General features: G+C 33.7%; 1 protein-coding gene across 2 annotated transcripts in view; it reads left to right on the forward strand.

The window, feature by feature from the left end:
* The window catches only part of Papolg (poly(A) polymerase gamma), a 35,406-nt gene extending 15,417 nt beyond the window's left edge, over nucleotides 1-19,989 (forward strand). The window contains exons 9-22 of one of the 2 annotated variants that reach the window (XM_027934484.2): nucleotides 3,624-3,762; nucleotides 5,229-5,301; nucleotides 6,217-6,337; nucleotides 6,650-6,734; nucleotides 7,144-7,197; nucleotides 9,239-9,358; nucleotides 10,427-10,536; nucleotides 12,264-12,385; nucleotides 12,629-12,804; nucleotides 13,340-13,428; nucleotides 13,507-13,727; nucleotides 14,241-14,306; nucleotides 14,631-14,687; nucleotides 17,914-19,989. In XM_027934484.2, the coding sequence (XP_027790285.1) occupies nucleotides 3,624-3,762; nucleotides 5,229-5,301; nucleotides 6,217-6,337; nucleotides 6,650-6,734; nucleotides 7,144-7,197; nucleotides 9,239-9,358; nucleotides 10,427-10,536; nucleotides 12,264-12,385; nucleotides 12,629-12,804; nucleotides 13,340-13,428; nucleotides 13,507-13,727; nucleotides 14,241-14,306; nucleotides 14,631-14,687; nucleotides 17,914-18,012 (1,532 nt within the window). In that variant the 3' untranslated portion in view covers nucleotides 18,013-19,989. The remainder of the gene's footprint in view (nucleotides 1-3,623; nucleotides 3,763-5,228; nucleotides 5,302-6,216; nucleotides 6,338-6,649; nucleotides 6,735-7,143; nucleotides 7,198-9,238; nucleotides 9,359-10,426; nucleotides 10,537-12,263; nucleotides 12,386-12,628; nucleotides 12,805-13,339; nucleotides 13,429-13,506; nucleotides 13,728-14,240; nucleotides 14,307-14,630; nucleotides 14,688-17,913) is intronic. The other variant, XM_071601599.1, reaches the window with a different exon arrangement.
* The last annotated feature ends 3,981 nt before the right edge of the window (nucleotides 19,990-23,970 follow it).

A 23,970-nucleotide genomic window follows, 5' to 3' on the forward strand; every position in this document is an offset into this window, starting at 1 on the left:
ACATATGGAAATTCTAAGCCTGTTGATAACTATTAAGGATTGGGGCTAGCAGACTTAGAAACAGCTATTTGTTTTCCAATTATAATGCTTATGATATTGTAATATGTGACTCTGCTTCCACCTTCCTTGGGTTAAAACTAAAAGCCCCTTAACCTTCCATCCTGGATTTCAGCCAGGCGCTCAGAACTTGAGAGGCCCTTTACCTAGTCCTCATTCCGTATTATTTGTAACTTCAGTTACATGTCTCTTAACAATGGTGATACATTCTGTGAAATGCATTGTTAGATGATTTTATTGTTGTGTGGAAATCAGAGAATGTACTTACATAAACCTAGATGATAAAACCTACTATACACCTAGGCTATGTGATACAACTGTTGCTCCTTGGTTGCAAACCTATGTCGCATGTTATTGTACTGAATACTGTAGGAAGTTGTGACACAACGTAAGTATTTGTATATCTAAAGATATGGGTGGGTCAGTGAACAAGCAGTGAGTGGATGTAAAAACCTTGGTCATAGGGGCTGGGAGTTGTGGCTCAGTGGTAGAGCACTTGCCTAGCACTGGTGAGGCCCTGGGTTCTATCCTAAACACCACATAAAAAACAACAATAAATAAAATAAAGGTTAAGTTCTTTTTTTAAAAAGTATTTTTAAAAAATAAAAAACCTCAGTCATTACTGTACACTACTGTAGACTATAAACATTGTATGCTTAAGCTACACTAAATTTATGAACAAGTTTTTTTCTTTCTTTAGTTATAAATTAATCTTAGTTTACTGTGACTTTTTTACTTTACAAACTTTCCTTTTTTTTTTTTAACTTTTGGACTCTTGTAATATCATTTAGCTTAAAACATAGACCGCAGTAGTACTTGGGCGATTAATGCAGGAGGATGGCTTGAGCTCAGAAGTTCAAGGACATCCTGGGCAATATAGCAAGATCCTGTCGCTTAAAAGAAAACAAAACAAAAACATATTGTACATCTTTACAAAGAAAAAGAATTTGAGGGAGTACTGGGAATTGAACCCAGGAGTTCTTTATCACTGAGCCACATCCCCAGACCCAGATCTTTTTTAAGAAAGTGTTGTTGAGGCTGCCCCAAACTTGTGATCCTCCTGCCTCAGCCTCCCAAGTCACTGAGAATGATGGGTGTATGCCATCACACCTAGCCAAAAATATTTTTTCTTTATATCCTTATTATATAAGCTTTTTAAAATTTAAAATATGTACTTTTAAATTTTGCTTTAATACTCTTTTAAGTAATTAAGACATAGGCCTACATAGGATTAGGATCATTATTATTACTGTCTTCCATCTTCACATCTTGTTCCATTAGGCCTCACAGCCAGTATGCATGAGCTGTCATCACCTGTAATAACAGTGCCTTTTTCTGGAATACCTCTCTCAGGACCTGCCTCAAGCTTTTCTTGGGGAAATATATTACTCTTTTCAGAAATATGTCCATATGCTTGTTTTGTTTCATGTTTTCATCATTGATTTACTTATAAGCAGATAATGCACCATGAATATTCCTTTCTCTTAATGAAAATCCTTTCTGTGTTGGAGGTCCCTGTTTTCAGTTTTATTTTGTTTCGTTTCGTTCAGTAGTGGGGATTGAACCCAAAGCCTCATACATGCCAAACAACCTCCGTACCACTGAACCATATCCATATTCCTTGTTTTCAGACTTTTTAGAGAGCTTGTTAAGGTTTGCATTAGCTTCTGCTATACCCTTCAATGTGAATTTTCTTGGTGGTGGTGGTTCTTTTTTTTCTGCAGTTTCCTTTTTTCTTGCCTTTTCTTCAGCTATGTATTCATGAGGAGGTGGGAGTTTATTGTCTCCATTGTAGTCTTAAGGGAACACCATCATATATGGTCTGTCATTGACTGAAATGTTGTTATGCAGCTCATGACTGCACGTTTAAAAGATTTTTACACTTCTGGCTCCATATTTTACATAGTTTAAAACAACACTCCAACAAAATTTTGTGCAATTACAGAAATGTTTTCTTATCTGTGTTGTCAAATACAGTAACCTTATGACTGTAGAGCTCTTGAAATGTGCAACTGGAGAACTGAATTTTAAATTTGTATTTCATTTCAGTGAATTTAAAGCTAAATAGTTCCCAAAGGAAGTGAAAACATATACACTAATTCTTGTATGAAAATGTCTCCAGCACAATTATTGATAATAGCCAAAAAGTAGAAGTCATATGTTCATAAATTGACGAATGAATAAACAAAAGGTGATATATCTACACTAAAATAGTATTTAGCAGTAAAAAGAAATGCAGTACTGATACATGATACCACATACATGAAGCTTGAAACCGTTTTGTTACGTGAAAGAAGCTCATCATAAAAGACTATATAGTGTATGATTCCATTTATATGAAGTGACCTTCATAAGTATTTCTGGAGAAACATAAAAGTGTATTAATGGCTACCCACCTCTGGGAGAATTGAGGGGGAAGAGTCGAAGTGTCACTGTTAGAGGTTTCTCTTTGGGGTGATGCAAATGTTTAGAAGTGACTATAGTGGTAATTGCAAAACTCTTGAGTATACCAAAAACCATTGAATTGTTTAAAATGGATGAGTCTTATGGTACGTGAATTTACATCAGTAAAACTGTTCACCAAAAAACAAAAAGAAAAAAGAAATAGCCACATGTGGCTTGTGGCTACCATATTGAACAATACACTTTGTCCTCAGATTCAAGTACATTTTGCAGTGAAAGAATAAGGTGAACAATTTGCTGTGTGTGTATGTTTTATTGAGCCCATGGCCTTGTACATGCTAGATAAGTACTTTACCACTAAACTATATCCCCAACCTTTTTATTTTAGGTTGAGGCAGAGTCTTTGCTAAGTTGCCCAGATTGGCCTTTAACTTGCTATCCTCCTGCCTCAGCCTCCTAAGTAACAACAATTTGTTTTTCCTTACAGATTAAATATCACATTTTTTCAATTCTTAGATGCATATTTTTTACATTGAACATGTCCAAAATTGGCATTTTATAGTTGAATTTTTTCCACCTGTTCCTTAATGGGACATAAAATAATGTTATATAATTGAGAGCATCTTAGGTTTGGTGAAACAAGGTAATAATAATGTTTTATAGATTGCTGTAAGAAACAGTTTTATAATAGATGAGTATATCAATGGTGTATTATACTTTATGGAGTGGTACCAGATTCTGTGAGATACTGAAGTTTATTGCCAATTTTACACTTGATTTTCAAATACTACCCATGAGTATGATTATTTATGAAATGTTCATTCTTCCCCATTTATAGATCCTCCAGATGCCTTTACTGATTACTTTTTTCTCTAAATCACAAATATTAAATGATGAGAAATTTCAATGTAATTTCAGTAGAGCCCAGCTGTAGAGTTGGAACTAAGGCAGGGAACTGAGGTGTCTGTATTGGAAGGCAAAATAGACGTAGTAAGAGGAGCAATTTATGGTTGACTGTGGGCCTAGCATGAAGTGTTGCTTGTCAGTTTTAATGTGTCAATAAGGGAAAACATTCTAAACAGGTCTTAAGGATGAAGTTATACTATTGAATGTCAAGGATAGTTGATCTAAACAATAATTAACAAATGTAATTAATTTTCTAGGACGTGGTATTTATTCCAACATGCTGGGATTTCTTGGTGGTGTCTCCTGGGCAATGCTAGTTGCAAGGACTTGCCAATTGTATCCAAATGCTGCGGCTTCTACTTTAGTTCATAAGTTTTTTTTAGTTTTTTCCAAGTGGTAAGTATTCATATGTGTGTATGTATATGTATTTTGATGTTTACTAACTTCTGCCTATATGTAATTTTATTTGGAAATTTAAGACCTGTACATAGATTTTTTTTTCTGTTTTACATTCCTTAAATTAAAAGTTTAAAAACATCAAATTGGTGGGAGGCAATAGTGGGACGTCCAGACCAGAAAGCATTTTTTTTTTAACTTTTAAAATTGAAACAAAAATTGTACACATTTATAGAGTACCATAATATATTGTTATGATACATGTATACGTTGTATACTATTCAAATAGGGTAAACATATCTACTCAGACTTTTTTTTTTTTTTTTTCATTAAAAATGTTCAAACTTTTTTGGTAGCATTATCTATAGTATGTGTTCACTAGAATGTACTTATTTTACAAACTGTAACTTAGTACCCATTGACTAGCATTTCCCCATACCTCTATCTGACCTACTTTTCCAACCTCTGGTAACCACTAATCTGCTTTTAACTTCTGTATCAACTTATGTGAAATCAGTATTTTTTAAATTCTACATATGAATGAGATGATGCAGTGTTTGTCTTTCTGTGCCTGGCTTATTTCATTTAACATAATGACCTCCATTTCCTTCCATTTTGTCACAAATGACTGGATTTCTGGATTTCACCCCCCCCCCCCCCCCCCCCCCCCGGTGTGTGTGTGTGTGGGGGGGGGAGATTCCACTCAAGGATTCAAGCATGCTAGCCAAGCACTTTACCACTGAACTATATCTCTAGCTCCCCTTTGTTTTTTTCTGATACTGGGTCATAGCAAATTTCCCAGGCTGGCCTTACACTTAGGATTCTCCTACAACCTCCAGAGTAGCTGGGATTACAGGCATATCCTACCTAACTCATTTCTTTTTTTGTGAATGAATACACTATGGCACAATAATTGTAAATGTGGATTTTTAGCTTGCAAGAATGGTTACAATACATTTGACTCTGCACATTACCAACTACGCAGAAGTGGTAAACTCTTCTCATCTGTACAATAGAGATAATAATCATAGCTACCATATTGGTAGTATTTTCAGTAAATGTTAGTTATTGCTGTTATTAAATTACCAAATTTAAATCTATGAAAGCAAATGAGAAGAAATGAAAAGATTCAGGTACCAATTAAGATTCAGGTATCAATTAGTTATAACTAATAAACAACTGTTTGCCCATTTAAAAAACACTGCTTCAAAATAGTTTTCCTTTGTATATTTTCCCCTTACCTCTTTCTTTTCTTTTTTCTATTCCTTTCCTTTCCCTCTCCTCCCTAACCTCCCTATCCCCTCCCCTGTTTCTTCCTTCCTTCCTTCCTTCCTTCCCTTCTTTCAAAGTTACCCAAAATATCTGCTGTATAAAGGTTGGAACAGTCTAATGATTTTAGTTCTTAATATTTCATATAGTATCTGAAATGAGAGTCTATGTAAGTTAATATGCTTCATTCGTGTTAGGGAATGGCCAAATCCTGTGCTATTGAAGCAACCAGAAGAAAGCAATTTGAATTTACCCGTCTGGGATCCTCGGGTATGTGATTTATTGTGGAATTTCATTAAACCTTATAGTCTAAAGATAATTCCTCTTGTTCCCATTCTTCTCCCTTCTGTATAGCTGTGCTCCTTTCATTCCCTTCGCTGTGTTTTTTGGCATGGATGATTTGAATCTAATGCTGATCCAAATGTTATTTCATTAAAAATTGCCTATGTAAGACTAGATGAGTGGGGCTAGGGCTGGAGCTCAGCGGTACAGCACTCATCTAGCATGTGCAAGGCACTGGGTTCTATCCTCAGTACCACATAAAAAATAAATAAACTAATATAAACAAATAAATAAAGGCATTGTGTTCAACTACAACTAAAAAAATATTTTAAAAGACTAGATGAGTGTGTATATCAACCACAATATCATAATCCATGGTGAAAAACTGTCTCACAAGTAATTAGTTACTAAAAATAAAGTACCGAGATATATTAGAAAACTTACATTGCAGTACAATTTAAACCACATTTCTGTTTCCAAGATAGCATAATTTTTGTGTACTTTGCATTTTAATTTGTTTTTAGCTTGAGTGCTCCTTCGTCTTATAACTAAGGGGAAGTCATCAATTGAGTTGGTGCATTGAAAACCATTGGACCAGATAATGCTTTTTATGATTATGATACTCTAATTTCCTTGGTTCTAAATGACTATTATTTGGAAGGTGCACCATTGATTTAACAGTTTTTCTGAAGAAAAATAAACTGCAAAAGGGTCCTTTGACTTTGATTATTAGACACATCTAACTTCAGAAAAGAATTGTAGTTGGGGAGGGGAAATGTGCTTCTTAGAATTGGGGGAAACAGTATTAAATTTATATTTCATATTCTTCAGACTTTTGGGGAAATGAAGTGAGGACAACTGAAATAGGAGAATAGATCAATTATTCTGCTTCTAATTTCACAGGTAAATCCATCAGATAGGTATCATCTCATGCCCATAATCACCCCTGCCTACCCACAACAGAATTCTACGTATAATGTGTCCACATCAACTCGGACAGTAATGGTAGAAGAATTTAAACAAGGTAAACATGTTGGCCCTATTGCCCTTTACATATTCCCACAAGGTTGGTTGACAGTTTTGTTCTCTATTGCAGCTATGGATTGGCAATTAGAATTATGTAACACTCTTTCTAAAACTTCTTTCAAATATTTTCCAAAGTATATGATAATATTAAGACCAAAAATTGAGCTAGTCCAGTTATGGTTTAACTTAATTTTTGTGTTCTGAGAAACAATATATTTACATTTTGTAACAAAAGAATTTTGGGGGAGTGGAGTGATACAAGAAATCAGACTCTCTCTTTCTCCTTCCTTCCCTCCCTCCCTCTCTTTAGGTCTTGCAGTTACAGATGAAATTCTTCAAGGAAAATCAGATTGGTCCAAATTACTTGAACCACCAAATTTCTTTCAAAAGTATAGGTATTTGAAATTTTGCATTTTGTGTGTGTGTGCGTTTGTGCAATCACGAAGAATGATTTTAAATTTATTAAAGTTAATATATGGTATATTAATATTTGGTAGATGATAGCTGTTTTTTAGATTTCTTAAGCAAAGTAGAAAATAAGTTAATTAAAGTCCTCTGTGTTAATAGAATTCCTTTATTCCAGTAGTAACTAATCCAGTATTAGTGATTTTTTTATGTGAATTTTTTTAATTATAGGGCCTAGAATTAATTTTATGAAAATCAGAGCATACTTTAATTTTTATACACTGTGCTGATATTGCTCTTGTTCATTGGGAAAGAGAATAAAAAGGTAATAATGGAAAAGCAGACCCTAATAATGTTTCTGTCTTGTTTTTCTGATTGTTGCTGAAAAATTCTTCATAGACATTATATAGTATTAACTGCCAGTGCATCAACAGAAGAAAACCATCTAGAGTGGTAAGACTTATATTCAACTTCTCTACCTACTGTGTGGTGAAAATAATATATTTATATGGTGCTTTACCAATTATGAAATACTTTGATTTCCAAGATTATTAATCTCTCCCTTCTTTTTCTTCCACCCCTCAACTCTACTCACTACCCCTGCCCCAATTCCACTCATTACCCACCCCCCAATTCCCCCAGTACTAGGGATCAAACCCAGGACACTCTACCACTGAGCTACATCCCTGGCTCTTTTTTTTTTTTGAGAGAAAATCTTGCTAAGTTGCTGAGGTTGGCCTAGAACTTGGTAGTATTCCTGCTCTAGACCCCCAGGTGACTAGGATTTTCATAGTTACTATATCTTATTGGTGGCTGGTGTATATGACCATAGAGCACCAGTGATTAAGAAATGCCACTAAGTTAATATTTCAGAATTGGGAGTGATATGAGATAAGAATATATATACAGATTATGCTCTTTGTTGTTTCTCAGAATCAGATTTGAATAAAAGTTTTTAGGTGGTTTGGATGAGTCTTTGCATCATGATTTCCTCCATCCAAACTCAAAGGAAAAGATAACATTATTTTAAAATTTAGGAGATGGTTGCATGGAAGGTCTCAGAATGTAAGTTTCTGTCAAGAGAGAAGAGATGTGGAACATATATATTCTTTCTAGTGCATCTAAATTCATGCTCTCTGCCTCTAGTATATTCACATTCTTGACTCCATTGGGCAGAACTGTTGGGCCACCAGAGATGGTTGTACTTTCCCCATGTCTGACTTCTAGAAAAGCAAAACATAATACTATCTTATTGTTGCTTCAAGAGTTCAGTCTTATTTCATTGGTAATTAAAGAGACCCTGAAAATATTTGGAGCATCTTTGGGTCATTTTCAAAGTATTTTTCTAGATCAAGGGTCAGGAAATTATAGCCTGTGCCAAAGTCAGTCTGCCACCTATTCCTTAAGTTTCACTGGAGATAGAAAATGCTTGTTCACTCACTTATGTGAAACTTATGTCTGTGGCTCTTTGCATACTTGATAGCAAAGTTGAATAGTTGCAAAAGAGACTGTATGGCCCAAAAAGCCTAAAATATATTTTGTCCAGCTCTTCACAGAAAAGGTTTGCCAGCCTCTCAGATACTAGACCAAAGCAGATTTTTGTGCATCTACTGTTAAGGCATACACAAATATAATGTGCAAGGTTTTGTTGAAGATGTTTGAAAGATTTTTTTTTTAATGTTCTCATACTTGTTCTAATTTATAAAGTCACTAATAAATTAATATTTTGCTGGAGCTAGTCACATTTCTTTAAAAATTTTTTTTAGTTGTAGATAGACAAAATACATTTATTTGTTTGGTTGGTTACTTATTTGTTTTTATGTGGCTCCAAGGATCAAACCTAGTGCCTCACCCATGCTGGCTTGCTAGGCAAGCACTCTACCACTGAGCCACAACTTCAGCCCCCTCATCATATTTATTAAGTGAGATAGAAAATGAAGTTGCAGAAATCTGATGAAATTTTGTGTATTTTTCTAATATTTGATTTGAATTTAGTGACTTCTTTTTAAAATGCAAGGTCTAGTATTAATTTTGTGAAAATTAGAGCATATTTATTTATAAATTATGGATCTGAATTAGCATCTTTGTTCACATTATTAAACATATCTTGGCGTTTGAGTTTAGACATAAGATTGAAAGTGGAAACAAAAATTAAAGACCAGCTTAATCAAGAGTTTTTGTTCATGCTCAGATTAGGACTATTTTATAGTCTTAACCAAGATGGGGTATTTTAGATTCAGAAATGCATTATATTGATCAATTCTTTTTTTGATCAATTCTTTTTGTTTAAAAGAAAACAAACTTTAAAAGATAGAATATACAGGAACTCATTAAATGTGTCATTCATCTGAATGGTAGCTTAAAGAGGCCGTACTACGTTGAACTACAGTTTTTAAATGAACATGTAAGGCTCCATAGGTAATATGCTATTTGATTTACTTAAGTATAGTTTTCAAATTTGACATAGACATAAGAAAATTTTTACTTATTTTAGGGTTGGGTTAGTAGAATCTAAAATCCGTGTTCTTGTTGGAAACTTGGAACGGAATGAATTTATTACTCTTGCCCATGTGAATCCCCAGTCATTCCCAGGAAATAAAGAACATCATAAAGAGTAAGTTAACTGTTTATTTTTTTTTAAGTTAATTGTTTCTTAATATTACATTTCTTTTTTAAAAAAATTATTTTTTTTTAGTTGTAGAGGAACACAATATCTTTATTTTATTTGTTTTTATGTGGTGCTGAGGATCGAACCCAGTACCTCATGCATGCAAGGCAAGCGCTCTACCACTGAGCCACAACCCCAGCCCCTGTATTACATTTCTTAATGTCATTTTGCATATGCATTCAGATCAGTTCTAAGATTGTCATATAACAGGTATTGATGGGAAAGTGAGACATATGACTGAATATGAGTGACCATGGATTAAAAATAAGTACGTAATATTTTATGCAAAACAAGTCTCCTATCCCTCTCTTCACTGGGTTTATATTTAATATTAGTATAATTAATAATATTTTGATAGCCCATATAGACGTCGGTAAATATTCCCATCAAAATATTTGGAGCGGGCTGGGGATGTGGCTCAAGCGGTAGCGCGCTCGCCTGGCATGCGTGCGGCCTGGGTTCGATCCTCAGCACCACATACAAAGATGTTGTGTTCGCCGAAAACTAAAAAAAAACAACAAATATTAAAAAAAATTCTTTCTCTCTCTCTCTCTCTCTCTCTCTCTCTCTCTCTCTCTCTCTCTCTCCCTCTCTCTTTTAAAGAGAGAGGGAGAGAGAGAAAGACAATTTTTTAATGTTTTTTATTTTTTAGTTTTCGGCGGACACAATTTCTTTGTTTGTATGTGGTGCTGAGGATTGAACCCGGGCCGCACGCATGCCAGACGAGCGTGCTACCTCTTGAGCCACATCCCCAGCCCTCTCTCTCTCTTTCTTTAAAAAAAAATATATATATATATATATATTTGGAGCATCTTCATTTTCAAAGTGACTTAATTATTTCAGAACAACACAGGATAACTTCACCAGTGTTATGGATGTCAGTTTTAAGAACTTGGCCAACCCACTGAAATTGCTCTTTATGACATAGACACATAGAGATGAAGTTTTAATTCCAAATAGCTTCTGTAAAATTGTTTTTAAAACTAATGGAAATTCTTAAATTTTACTTTATAGCAACAATTACGTATCAATGTGGTTCCTCGGGATAATTTTTCGGAGAGTAGAAAATGCAGAAAGTGTTAACATAGACTTGACATATGATATACAGTCATTTACTGATACAGGTAAGACTTTGTCATTGTAGAGCTGTGATTCTCAACCTTGGCTGTGACTCATTATCATCTGTCTAGGATCTGCTGCCTGTAATTTTTTAAGTTCCACAGTTGGTTAAATTAAATAGTATATACATATTATAGAAATCTGCACTGTTATTTAAGAAGGGAAAAAATAATGAAGCAATTTTCAAGACATTAAGGAGGGGAGGGGGTTGCAGAAAAATATATATAGTTTGCTACCATTTGCATAAATAAAAATATATGTGTATTTTTGCTTACAAATCCATTTGAAAAGATATTTATTTGAGAAAAAGAAAAGAAGCAGCAGCAGATGTCAAAGGTTGTTGCTTCTAGGTAGGAGAACCAGTGTGTCTAGGGGGACAGTGATAAATCTCTGAGTACTCATAAATCCTTTGAGTTTTGGACCATGTACATTTGTTATCTGTTTTACAACAAAAAGAAAGCAAGCTAATTTTTACAGGTGGTTCTCTGTGTGCACAGCCAGGGTTCGTAACCACAGTCATAAAGATGACTTGATTTCTGTGTTTTTTTAGAAAAAATATCAGACTTGCTGAATGTGTTTCAACATCAGTGAAAATAATGTCTTTCATATCTAGCCCCCAAATACACCTCTTTGAATATCTTAATATATTTGTTATAAATTTGAGTTGTTGAATCTGAAATAGTATACATGCTGTTATTATTCTTGACTTACCTGGTCTTCTGAATTCTTTTGAACTAGCCCTTTCATTTATATGATAATGTAGATTCCCATACTTCACCTAGAACCACCAAGTCACACTCTCTGGGGATGGAACCAGAAAATCTACAAATTATGAATTATGATTATGAATAAGCTCGCTAATAATTACATTATAAGCAGTTAGAAATGAAATAGCCACTGGGATGAAAACAGATATAAATTATTCCATTCTAATTGAGGGTCAAATTCAAAAAGGAGAAGGTTGGGATGCTCTGTTTATTATAGATGTATAAAATGCTCCTTTCCAGATATGGAAACTTAAAGACCCAAGAGATTAAATAATTTACTACATTTTACAGTAGTTGCTGTGCAAAACAAGCCTCCCATCCCTCTCTTCACTGGGTTTATAATTTAATTGGCCATTCACAGTTAAAATACATTAAGTAATTTGTATGATCATTAATATATCTCATTATCTTAAAAGGTGTGAATAGCAGTAGAATGGGAATCTGAGCAGTATGTATTCTGGTCTTGTCCAAGTCTTCAGGGCTTTTGAGCCTAATTTCCCCACCTGTACAATACGGATGTATTTGTAGATAGTTTCTGAAGTCTGATGTTTTGTGATTATTGTGGGTTACAATAATAAAATAAGCCTATGGTAGAGGGGGATCTTGAATTGCATCTTGGATACTGGCATAAGAATTAGTTTAGACTGTGGGCAAGGAATTATGCAGAAAGATTGCCTTTTGGGAAAATAGCAAAAAACAATATTTGGAAAAAGTCTTTTTTCCATTTATTTTGTTAATGACGCTTGATTATGAGAAAGTCTGAGAAGATAGACATGTGGAACTAGTCAATTCTTGGATAGGATTGTAGCACAATGCAAATATTCTAGAAATATTTAATCTGTAAGAGGTGTCTGCATATGTGTGTTTGTGTTGGGAAAATATTGAAGATATATGCATTGGGGAGAAAAAAACAGCTCCTAGTTCAGAAGGAAGTTTCCACTTAACATGGTTAACATTGTTAACAGTTTACAGACAGGCAAACAATATAAATATGCTAAAGGAAGGAATGAAAATTGAAGCAACTCATGTAAAGAAAAAACAACTTCATCACTACCTTCCAGCAGAGATTCTTCAAAAGAAGAAAAAGGTGAGTCTGTAATCTTAATTCTCCAGTATGGCTCCACTCACATAAATGATCATGAAATCAAATTGGAATTTTAATGTCTCCCATACTGATTAAGAGAAGAGGAAACTGGTATAGACAATCAAGGACTAAAATCCTTACCTTCAGGAATTATAAAAGATGATTTGCTTTTATACCCTTCAAAATTGAAATCAGTCTTATATTCTCATTTTTTTTTGAAATCCTAATAATTTTCCTCTGTTTCAGCAAAGTCTGTCTGATGTCAATCGATGTTCAGGTGGACTTCAGTCCAAAAGATCATCTCTGGACAGTAGTTGTCTGGATAGTTCCAGAGACACTGATAATGGAACGCCTTTTAATTCCCCAGTGTCTACAAACAAATCTTCCAAACCTGAAAGTCCTCCTGCAGGAGAAGCAGAAAGGTCTGTATATCAAAATTGTCCTTTTAGTCTTCTGGTTTTTTGAGGATATTACGAATTTTTCAATACCTTTGCTAAATATCTTTTTTTTTTATATTTATTTTTTAGTTTTCGGTGGACACAACATTTTTATTTTATTTATTTTTTATGTGGTGCTGAGGATCGAACCCAGCATCCCGCGCATGCCAGGCGAGCGTGTTACCGCTTGAGCCACATCCCCAGCCCAATATCTTTTAAAATTATTAAAAAGATTTAGATTTTTATAGCTACTGGTCAGTTTCTTGTTTAGAAATAGTCTACAATTTGTGGTAGTGCTGTGAGATATGGTATATAGGCTTAGAAACGTGGGAATCATTAAGTACACCAGAATATACAGATTTTTTGCTTAGATTTTTCTGTTAATTCTCACTGAGCCCTTTGCCTTTTTCTTCATTGAAATTTTAAAGTAGGAATATTTGAAGGAATTCTGTTAAAATTAGAGTTTGGAAAATAAGCAATATTTAATAATGTAATGATGATAATTTAACATTTTTATTAGGAATAATGCTGAACCTGCTGCTGTAATTGTGGAAAAGCCACTGAGTGTTCCACCAGCTCAAGGATTATCTATTCCAGTCATCGGTGCAAGTAGGTATCTAAAACTATATTACGAATGATTCTAATATATAGGTATTTAATTATTAAAGTTGTTTTTCTCTTTTTCAGAGGTTGACTCTACAGTGAAAACTGTATCATCCCCAGCTGTGTGCACTATTCCTACTGTGGTAGGGCGAAATGTCATTCCTAGAATCACAACACCCCACAACCCTGCCCAGGGACAACCACATCTAAATGGAATGTCAAATATAACTAAGAATGTTACACCCAAAAGATCCCATTCCCCATCTGTAGATGGGACTTCTAAAAGGTTGAAAGACATAGAGAAGGTAAAGTTACAACTTGAGTGGTGTTTTAGTATGTTATTAAAGTAAGGATAATACTAAAGAAATCCACAATTCTCCATAGCAATATTAGTTTTCAATTAGGAATTGAAAGTTTGAAAAGAATATTAGGAATTGACAGAATATTTCAGACCCTAAAGGAACAATATTACTTGATCATCCTAAGTTCAAATTACTAATGTGTCTAAATTTATCCTTGACTTCTACAAGTCATTATTGGTAATTAGATTATTTCTTGTGTTCTGTTGATATTCTCTGCTTCCAGTAGGTGGTGGTAAAGCTTTATTTACTTGTCAGAGTCTTTATTGATTTAACCAAAAAGCTGTAGAAATGAAGGGTGGCAGTTGAATTCAGTCTAATTTAAATTCCCTTCCCTCACTACCCCATGTTTGTGGTAGTTTTTGATGAGCCTCATTATTTATTATTTTCTATTTATATGGATTTGTATGGTTTTTGCAGGTATGTATTAGCAACTCATTTTTAATGTTTATATTTTAGTTTATTCGACTCGAATCAGCATTTAAGGATTCCCATTCTGCTGAAGAGAGAAAAAGAAAATCAATGGTAAATATATTAATATGTTTCAGAATGTTTAGTTTTAAAGAGCAGTGTATCAGGAAAAAAATTATATAAGTAGGTCAAACTAGACTTGTCAGACTTTAGTTGTTTTATTTAAAAATTTTTTGGGAATTTTTTAAGTTGTAGATGGACATAATACCTTTATTTTACTTTTATATGGTGCTAAGAATTAAACCCAGTGCTTCACACATGCTAGGCAAATGCTCAACCACTGAGCTATAACCACAGCCTCTTAAGTTTTATTTTAAGTAGGAATAAGTAATTGTACATGGCAAAGTTTTCACTTGTATATAATTCTTCTGTTTTTAGGATGCCATTGGAGGAGAATCTATGCCTATTCCAACTATTGATACATCACGCAAAAAGGTAATAGATAGTCTTATTCACAGGTACAATACATAAGTAAAAATTCATAGATAATCTACACATACAAAAAGCTTATTAAGAGCTTAGCATTGGAGAGGCCCAACAGGTACAATACATAAATAAAAATTCATAGATAATCTACACATACAAAAAGCTTATTAAGAGCTTAGCATTGGAGAGGCCCAGCTTGGTAAGGATTAGTCCAGTGATTACATAAGAGTTGGGCACCATAAATTCTCTATATTTTGCCTCCCATGGCTACAATCCTACAATCCCAGTGGCTCAGGAGGCTGAGGCAGAAGAATCACAAGTTCAAGGCCAGCCTCAGTAACTGAGGCCCTGTCTCAAAATAAAGTATAAAACCAGGGGCTGGGGATATAGCCCAGTGGTTAAATGCCCCTGGGTTCAATCCCTGGTGCTAAAAAAAAAACAAAAAACAATCAACACTGGAAAATGGTAAGATTTTCCCCTATTCTCAAAGACCAGCAGTCTAGTTAGGGTTAAAGATAGAAATAACATACAAAGTATATAGTTCTGACTGACTGTATATAACTCAGAAATCAAGAAAAGAGGGAGTAATTTAAGAAGATTTCATGATATTAATGTTAAGGTTTTGTTCATCCTTTGTTTTTTATTTATCTTTAAAGATATAGGAAGGGGATATAGCTCAGTGGTAGAGCACTTGCCTAGCATGTATAAGGCCCTGGGTTCAATACCCAGCACCACCAAAATAAAAAAGGGTGGTCATCCTAGGAATTACCAACACCTAAGAGTATAGCTTTTATTTTGTACCACTGCTTAATGTTAAAATTTAGGTTTGATAATTAGAATCTTTTTACATATTAATATTTTGAAGGAAACAAATACAGCAGTATACATAGTAAGTACCTTTATATAGAGCACGAACTAAAGAGTCCCTAAATCTTTTTTGTTTGTTTTTTTAGGTGTGGATAGACACAATACCTTTATTTTATTTTTTTCTTAATGTGGTGTTAAAGATCAAACCCAGTGCCTCACAGATGTGAGGCAGCCCCAAGAGCCCCTAAATCTTAATTCAAAGTTTAATCTTTGAAGAGTTACCTTTGAGACAAATATTATATAGTTAAGCATGATAAGCTAATAAACGGTGCTCAAAAAAAACTTATAAATCACAGAAAGCCCTTGTCTGAGAAATTAGAGTGAACAAAATAGTTTATCTTTACCCCTCCCATTAAATGATAAAGTACTTCTCATTGCAGTCAGCTTGTCACTTGTGAGGTGTCTCAGGACATATTAGCCATTAGAAAGCAAAGCAGTATCCTCACAGGCCATTAGTTGTATGATTTGGCAACACAAGACAAAGTTATAGGTGTATAATTATATTAAGTATGATAATGGAAGAAAAAAATTTTGAGGTGGATTTTTAAAGTATTAAAGAATGAAGTAATGTGTTCGGAGTTCTTAAATATTTTGAGTATAAAGGGTAAGTGGGTAAACCAGACGAATGTGGTAATTTTAATAATGCCTGAGTCTTCATTGACCTATCCTGTACTTTTATCTATGTCCAAAATTTTTCTTTTCTTTTTCTTTCTTTCTTTTTTTTTTTGTACCAGAGATACTCAACTGAGCCACATCCCTGGCCCTATTTTGTATTTTATTTAGAGACAGTGTCTCACTGAGTTGCTTATTAGCACCTCGCTGTTGGCGAGGCTGGCTTTGAACTGATTCTCCTGTCTCAGCCTCCCAAGCTGCTAGGATTACAGGCATGCCCCACCACACCCAGCCATAATTTTTTGATGGAAGTGAAAATAGAGAAATTTATTTAGCCAATGTACCACAGAGAATTTGACAAGAAACTTTATTATGCTATTTCTTTTCTTTTTATATATATATATAAAACTTTTTTTTGTTTTTGTGCCTTTCTGTCCTAATGTTGCATAGTTATCAGGGAGGATTAGTCCAATGATTACATAAGAGTTGGGCACCATAAATTCTCTATATTTTGTCTCCCATGGAGGCCTTCGAAATGAATCTTTATTAAAAATCAAAATAAAACCAGGATACTGGTTTACACAATATATATATATATATATTATACTATATATATATATATATATATATTATACTATATATATATTATTATATGTATTATTATTATATATATTATTATATATTATATTATATTTATTATATATATTATTATATATATTATATTATATATATTATATATTATATATAATATTATATATTATATATTATTATATATATTATTATATATATTATATATATATATATTAGTTGTAGATGGATACAATACCTTTATTTTATTTATTTATTTGTATGTGGTGCTTGACTCAAACCCAGTGCTTCACATAGGCTAGGCAAGTGCTCTACCACTGAGCTACAACCCCAGCCCCTATCATACTGTTTGCATCACACAGGTCTATATTTTTAGAAGTCTTTCTTTGCTTCTCAATTCCTTAGGTTCTTCATTATATAATAATCTTTAGCATCCTCAGAATACCTCACACAGATGTCCCTGAATTTCACTGTCATCAGTTACCTTCCTAGGTTAAAAACTTCGGTTTTCCGGAAAAATTATGTATCTCACAATTGGAAGATTGATGAATGTATTACAGAAACTAGTTGAAGGATATAACTCAAATATCAGACTTTCTTCCATAACCCTCATTTTTCATTTCACACCCTAAGAGTTTCCTGTTTAGTTACAGTGTACTTCCTGTTTCTAGTATCATTGCCTGACTTCAGGGACTAGGTTCTTTATGCATTTTTGTTTGTTTGTTTGTTTAAACATTTATTCATAGATGGATGGACACAGTACCTTTATTTTACTTATTTGTAGCAGTGCTTAGCATCTGTGTAGTATTTCTCAATCTGGAAGTAGCAATTGATTTAACATAGCCCTCTTCTCCTATACCTTCTCACCCTCATGCCAATTCTTCTCCTTTCCCTTGTTCCTCCACTTTTCAGTTCTGTGTTGTTTTTTTTAAAAAAACTTCCAAAAGCAAGAAAGGAAATGAACAAACAATACCGGAAGGAAATATTCAACACATACCTGAGTAATTAGGAGCTTAAGGAATTTGGAGAGAAACAGTTGGATGCTTTATTTTATATATAGCTCTCTATATATACAGATATCACATATATAATGCTTTATATATTTATATATATATATATATATGTAAACATTTGCTTTTCCTTTTTTGTTTTTGTATCTTTCTAATAGAGACTACCAAGTAAAGAACTACCAGATTCATCATCCCCAGTTCCAGCAAATAACATCCGTGTCATCAAAAATTCCATTCGACTGACCCTTAATCGGTAAAAGCAGTGCCTCCTCACTTAAGTGAGCATGCAATCATATAGTGGCATAGATATAGCCACTCTTTTCAAAATAGAAGTGGCTGTTATACGTAAAATAGGTGAAAGTTACAGTCATCAGCCTAACGACCTTGAAGTGGTTTTTGAACTCTCACACTGACCTGCAGATGCTGTAGCATTCTCTCACTGATTGCTACATACACTCCTCTGAGGATCACCTGCTATCAAATTGTCATCTACACTATTATGGCTTCGCATTTGAAGGTTTTACTGCCTTAACTTTTGATGTTTGTTTCTCTTGTTATGGGAACCAGTTCTTGGCCACTTGGACACTGAAAACAAGTGCTAAACACTTTCTTTTTTCTTTTTTTAAGTCTTATGTTGTAATCATTGTATAGAACTGAAAAAGTTGAAAAAAATTTTTGTCTTGTAATTTTCCAAATGTTAATGCATTTATTTTAGTATCAGAGCCAGTTTCTGAAACCTGAGATGAATGAATGTGAGATATCTTTTCTGCTTCCTTCATTTGTGTAGATGTATTGTCTGTTCTGTTGGTTTAAATTATTTTTTTCTAGATGGCACATGGAATATTTAAACTTTTTTTTGTTTTTTTCTTTTTGTGCCTTTCTGTCCTAATGTTGCATAGTTACCAGGGAGGATTAGTCCAGTGATTACATAAGAGTTGGGCACCATAAATTCTCTATATTTTGCCTCCCATGGAGGCCTTTGAAATGCATCTTTATTAAAAATCAAAATAAATCCAGGATACTGAAAGTCAGTATATGAATGGTGAAATTGTTACGTATCCTACTATCTCATGCCATTCTTGTTAGTTGACCGGTATTTTTTACTGAGGATCAACTCATTTCACCATCAACAAGATACCTTTACATATGGCAAACTTGTATTTTTGAAGTGTAAAATTAACTCGGCATGATAATTCCTGACCATAATTTACCCCACAACTTCAAAATTTCTTCACGGACTAGGCATGCAGAAATAAGCAGTGGATTTTATTGAACTCTAAAGGCATTTTTGAATGACATTGTTAACAACCATTAATTGGCTCAGGACCTTTGTAATTTTTATTTAACTATATTAGTTGTCTTTTTTTACACTGCTTTTTTCAATGCACTTCTTAATATTTTTTAAGTTTCATGAATGCATGCTCAGTTTATTAAAATCCATAACCATGTAATTCTTGTAATATGTTGATTCAGTGTTTTGTAAATGAAGTCGTATGTATTTTCAGAGTATTTTTGTATGTACTGTAAGATACCATCTTTTCAAAGAGAAACCTTTAAAACCTTTACTGTCTCTCTTTAGTCTAATTTTTTAAATATGAATTATGCTTGAATTATTATATTTAAAATGAAAATGTATAGATTGCACAGCCAGGAATGCCAGTATATGTTACAGTTCTTCAGCTTTCATACCACATTTAGTGGGCCAGTAGGAAAAACAGAATGGCACATTGAATAGTGAAGAAATACCTGGTTGTATATTTTATAGGACTCATGGGATGCCATCTTGTCAGTGGAGAAATAGCAGTCCATTTTCTCTTGCAAGCCCCTTTACTGTTGAGTTTAAATTCTTGAATTCAGATTGTCAGAGAGCAGTATCTCCCATCTCCCACTCCTGTTTCCCATCCCCTAGGTCTCTGAAATACAAATTCTAGTGTTTAGCTTGTACAAAGAAAAATGTGGCAAACTTCTAGAAGGAAAAATAATTGTTCCATTATTAACTTTTTCCCTATCAGCAAAAGATAAGAATGAAATCCCATAACCAAGTTGTAGTTTCCATGGCAAAGTCATTCTCTTAGCTGACCCTTTTCCTGTATTCACGTATTTTTGGATTTGTTTTACAAATACTCTTATTTGGACAAAATTGAATGATTATGAAAGAATTGAATAACTGTCACTTGACTTCAAACTTTGAAAATTCTTTGGTAAGGGACTTAATTAAATTTTATATACTTGAAGTGTCTCTGTGTTTCTGTATTTCCTCTCCCCTGCTTTTATAAATCAGTCTTTAACATCTCTTTAGGAATTCCTTATAGGGCTGGGGATATAGCTCAGTTGGTAGAGTGCTTGCCTCGCATGTACAAGGCCCAGCACCACAAAAAAAAAAAAAAGAATTCCTTATATCTCCATGTTTACCCTGTTATAGAAACATATTCTTTGGAGTGGCCAGTGGAGTTTTTCTTTAACAAGAAAACAACAAATCTGACCCCCTACCATAATATAGTCATTTCTCTTAGATTAAAGATCCATTCTGCATGATGTTAAGCCATGGTCAATGGTTCAACATTAGAATTCTCAAGAATAGTATTCTTCAACTTGTTCAGTCATGGAGGTTGATAAGATGCTTTTGAGATGGTGGGTTTACTCAGAAGTGTATTTCTCATCCTGACAAGCAGGAAGGATTCGGTACATTTCGTGACCATAGCAGGAGCTTCCATTGTATTGGTTCCAAGGAAGTAAAAGGAGACAGTGTGGTCTAGGATTGTATGTTACGTTCAGAGGCACTACATGTATTCGTTTTCAAGTGGAACTATACCTAGAAATACATTTCATAAAGTCCCATAACCTATTCTTCAGTATATAGACACATATTTATTTTCACACAGTATTAGATTTTAATATATTCATTTTTCAGTGACTAACTCTGGAGAATAGTATATATCAAAGGAAAATAGATGATGTTTAAACCTTAGGGACTTAGAGATAGTAACTGGCTGAAAACTTTGTAAAATTGGGGCAAAAGAATGAATTTTCCAAGTTTATTGGTGCTTAAAATAAGAACTTTATCTTAAGATGGTGTTAAGTGCTTATTTTATACTATAGTAGCAATTAAAGAAAATAGGCTAAAGTTATTTTCCACTATTATCCCACAGTTGTGAAATGAGAATTCCTAACTTGGGGATCATGAACCCTTTATATATGACATGTTTTTGTTTATATGCATTTTAGGGGGATGAGGGGTCATAACTTTCATAAGTTTCTCAAAGTGATTCATGACCTGAAAAAGGGAAAGGAGGTAGGAACCACTAGGATTGAACAATCCTAGAATATTTCAAATTTCCTCCATTTGATTTTGCTGTGGTGTATTTCTGAAAATGTACTGTGGCTCTTAACTAGTAAAGTATTGGTAGAGGATCTGGAACACTATTTCTAAAGTTCTTTATATACTTCAGATGAAACATACCAACATGATAAAAATATACCGACATCAGATTATCATATGTCTTCATGTTAAATCCACTAACAGGGTCAAACCTTAGTTCTAACAAATTTAACCTAAGATCCATCTGAGTAAAATAGCTTAGAATGATCATTATAAGTGATATAAAATAGAAATAATCATCAAAGGTCCTAATCCTTTGCGTTCAGTAGCATTAAATTTTTCACTTTCTCCTCCATGTTTGTCATTCAGGCCAGAACACACTGAACAGACCAATAAATAGAAGTGTTTTAGTTAAAAATAAATATTTTTGTATAAAGTGTTTGTGTTTAAATAAACAACTGCCTAACAAATCATCCAAAGCTTAGAATCTAAATTGGTTGTGATGCTAATAACAAATAGTGCACAGATGGAAGAAAACCAGTCTCAATAATAACAAATTATTTCCTTTGAGGTTTTCTGAAGAATTGTACAACGTCATGTCCTTCCCAGATTCCCTAATTTTTTGAAATAATTTTTCTGATATAATTTTATATTTAAAATCAGTTAAACATAAATTTATCAAGTTTGTTATAATTTTAAGCTATTACTGCATTTTAACAGACTGAAAGTACTTAGGCTGTCTTTGATGTAAATGGTGCTACATCATTTCACAGTATTCTATAAAATGAATGCAGCTGCTGTTCCTTTCTAGATGTTTGTGTGGTTCATATTAATTTTTCCTGCCTTTATTTGGATTGTTTTATTTCTTAGTTGTACATATGAGACTTATTTGTCTGGAATAAGTAATCAAATAAACTTGCTTTGATAAATAGGTGGTGGTTGAGTAATGTTATTTGGGAGCAACTCAAAAGTACCAGAAGTCTTTCCTTATTTTTCAAATTGATAGCCAATTTGGCCATTTTCACTCAGACTCTTTTTGGTAGATAGTGTTATCCTTTCCCACTTAATACGAAAGCAAAGCTCAGAATCAATTTGCCTCACACAGAATCACCTATTAAACATTTATTAGCAAGCAGTAACAGTTTGTACAATCTGTTCTGAATTCAAAGAAGTTTCAGCTTTCTGCCCTTTCGGGTGCTCTGACCACACTTTCATGAAAAGGTCACTTGAGCCATCTGTATCAAATAATGGAGGCAAAATTCTGTCATCTTTGAGGTCAGCATCAGGCAACCAGAGTCCTCTGTGCTAATGACTGAACAGAGGTGTGTGTAGCAATCAAACCTTAAATACTATACAGACAAGCATAGGTTACAAGGTACATTCTTGTAAGAACACAGTGGCTAGTCACAGCTAGTCTACATCCTGGTACTGGATTCACAAATTTGAGTTTCAAGGTTACTAGCAAGCCACATAATGTCACCAATGGGAACACACTGGATACTTATTAAGCTACAATCTCCTGTATTGACTGAAGTACAGACAATAGGACTTCTAGTAGTTACTTGTGAAGTGAGGGTTTCCCAATTGGTCAATCATCCCTGGACTGATTTTCTGATTGAAGCCACTTCCTATTCCTGGGATATGACTTATACAAATAGAATTGTCACACTGCTGAAATGTTTTAAAGTAAATTAACAAAACGGGTTACTTTGTGGATTCAAATGTGTTACAGAATTAAGAACAAAATAGATTATATTGCCTTTAAAGCTCATATTCTTGAAACTATCAAACTTTATGATCCAACCAAACTGTTTTACGGAAGAGTCTTTAAAAAAGACACACTGCCAAGTCCTTTCTTGCCAATCTTTGTTGACATATTTTACTTTTCTGAGCTGCATAGAGCCTCCAGCCAGGTACCCTGGCTGGAGTGACTCACTCTATCTTCACAACACGTTACCTGTACCTTTTTAACATTTAAATTATTTTAATTTGCATAACTTTCAGTTTACCTGTTTGTTTCCCCTGAGAAGCCTATAGGTTTCAAAGTAGTGACATTCATCCAAGATTTCTTATGTAGTGAGTGCCCAGAAAATATTGAAGAGGGAAACATGAGTCCTTGTTTCCTTGGGGTCTTTGATTTGTTTTATTTTCTTTTGTTTATAATTCAATAAGATTGATTATCTTAAAGAGAGACCGATAAACTAAAGTTCAAGAAGGCAAACAAAACTTAATGAAGATCCTAAAGATACCCTTTCCAAACTTTTCAACAGTAATCCTGCATAAGAAGTGCATCTTATATTGTTTAGTTTGCACATATATACATACTTGAATATGTGTATAGAAAGATGTATTATATATATGCACACATACAGTTAAAAGAAGTTCACAAAAACAATGTCTCCTTACTGTGTGTAACACAGGTATTTTATTTTGTTTCAATATTTTAGATGGCAGTTGTGATTTCACAATCAGTCTTGAGTTGTTACCTACACTTTGAATTACACTGCATTAAAAGCTCTCTTCCTCAAAGTTCTTCTCAAACCTGCATCATCTGTCTTTTCTCTGTTCTGTAATGCAAATATTCTTAGCAAATAGTTCAGGAAAGGATAGTAGGATGAAAGATGAGAAAGAGAAGTAGATCAAGTACAGATATTCCCTTTTCCCAAGAAAAGATTCTGACCCCAAAACCATAACACTTTGCATCAATCATTAATACAGCAAGAGTGTAAAACACAGCAAAAAGCACAAATTGGGACCTTTGGATAGAATTTAATATTGGTCAGTTGACTTCAGCTGGCCAACAGATGGCATCAACTTTCAGAAAGGGGCCTGGGATTAAACAGAAGAATGACAGGGATAGCTTATTAACCAAGATTTATTCAATTGAGAGGCAGAA

This window comes from Marmota flaviventris, chromosome 14 (assembly GCF_047511675.1).
Source record: "Marmota flaviventris isolate mMarFla1 chromosome 14, mMarFla1.hap1, whole genome shotgun sequence".
NCBI classification, from domain to species: domain Eukaryota; kingdom Metazoa; phylum Chordata; class Mammalia; order Rodentia; family Sciuridae; genus Marmota; species Marmota flaviventris.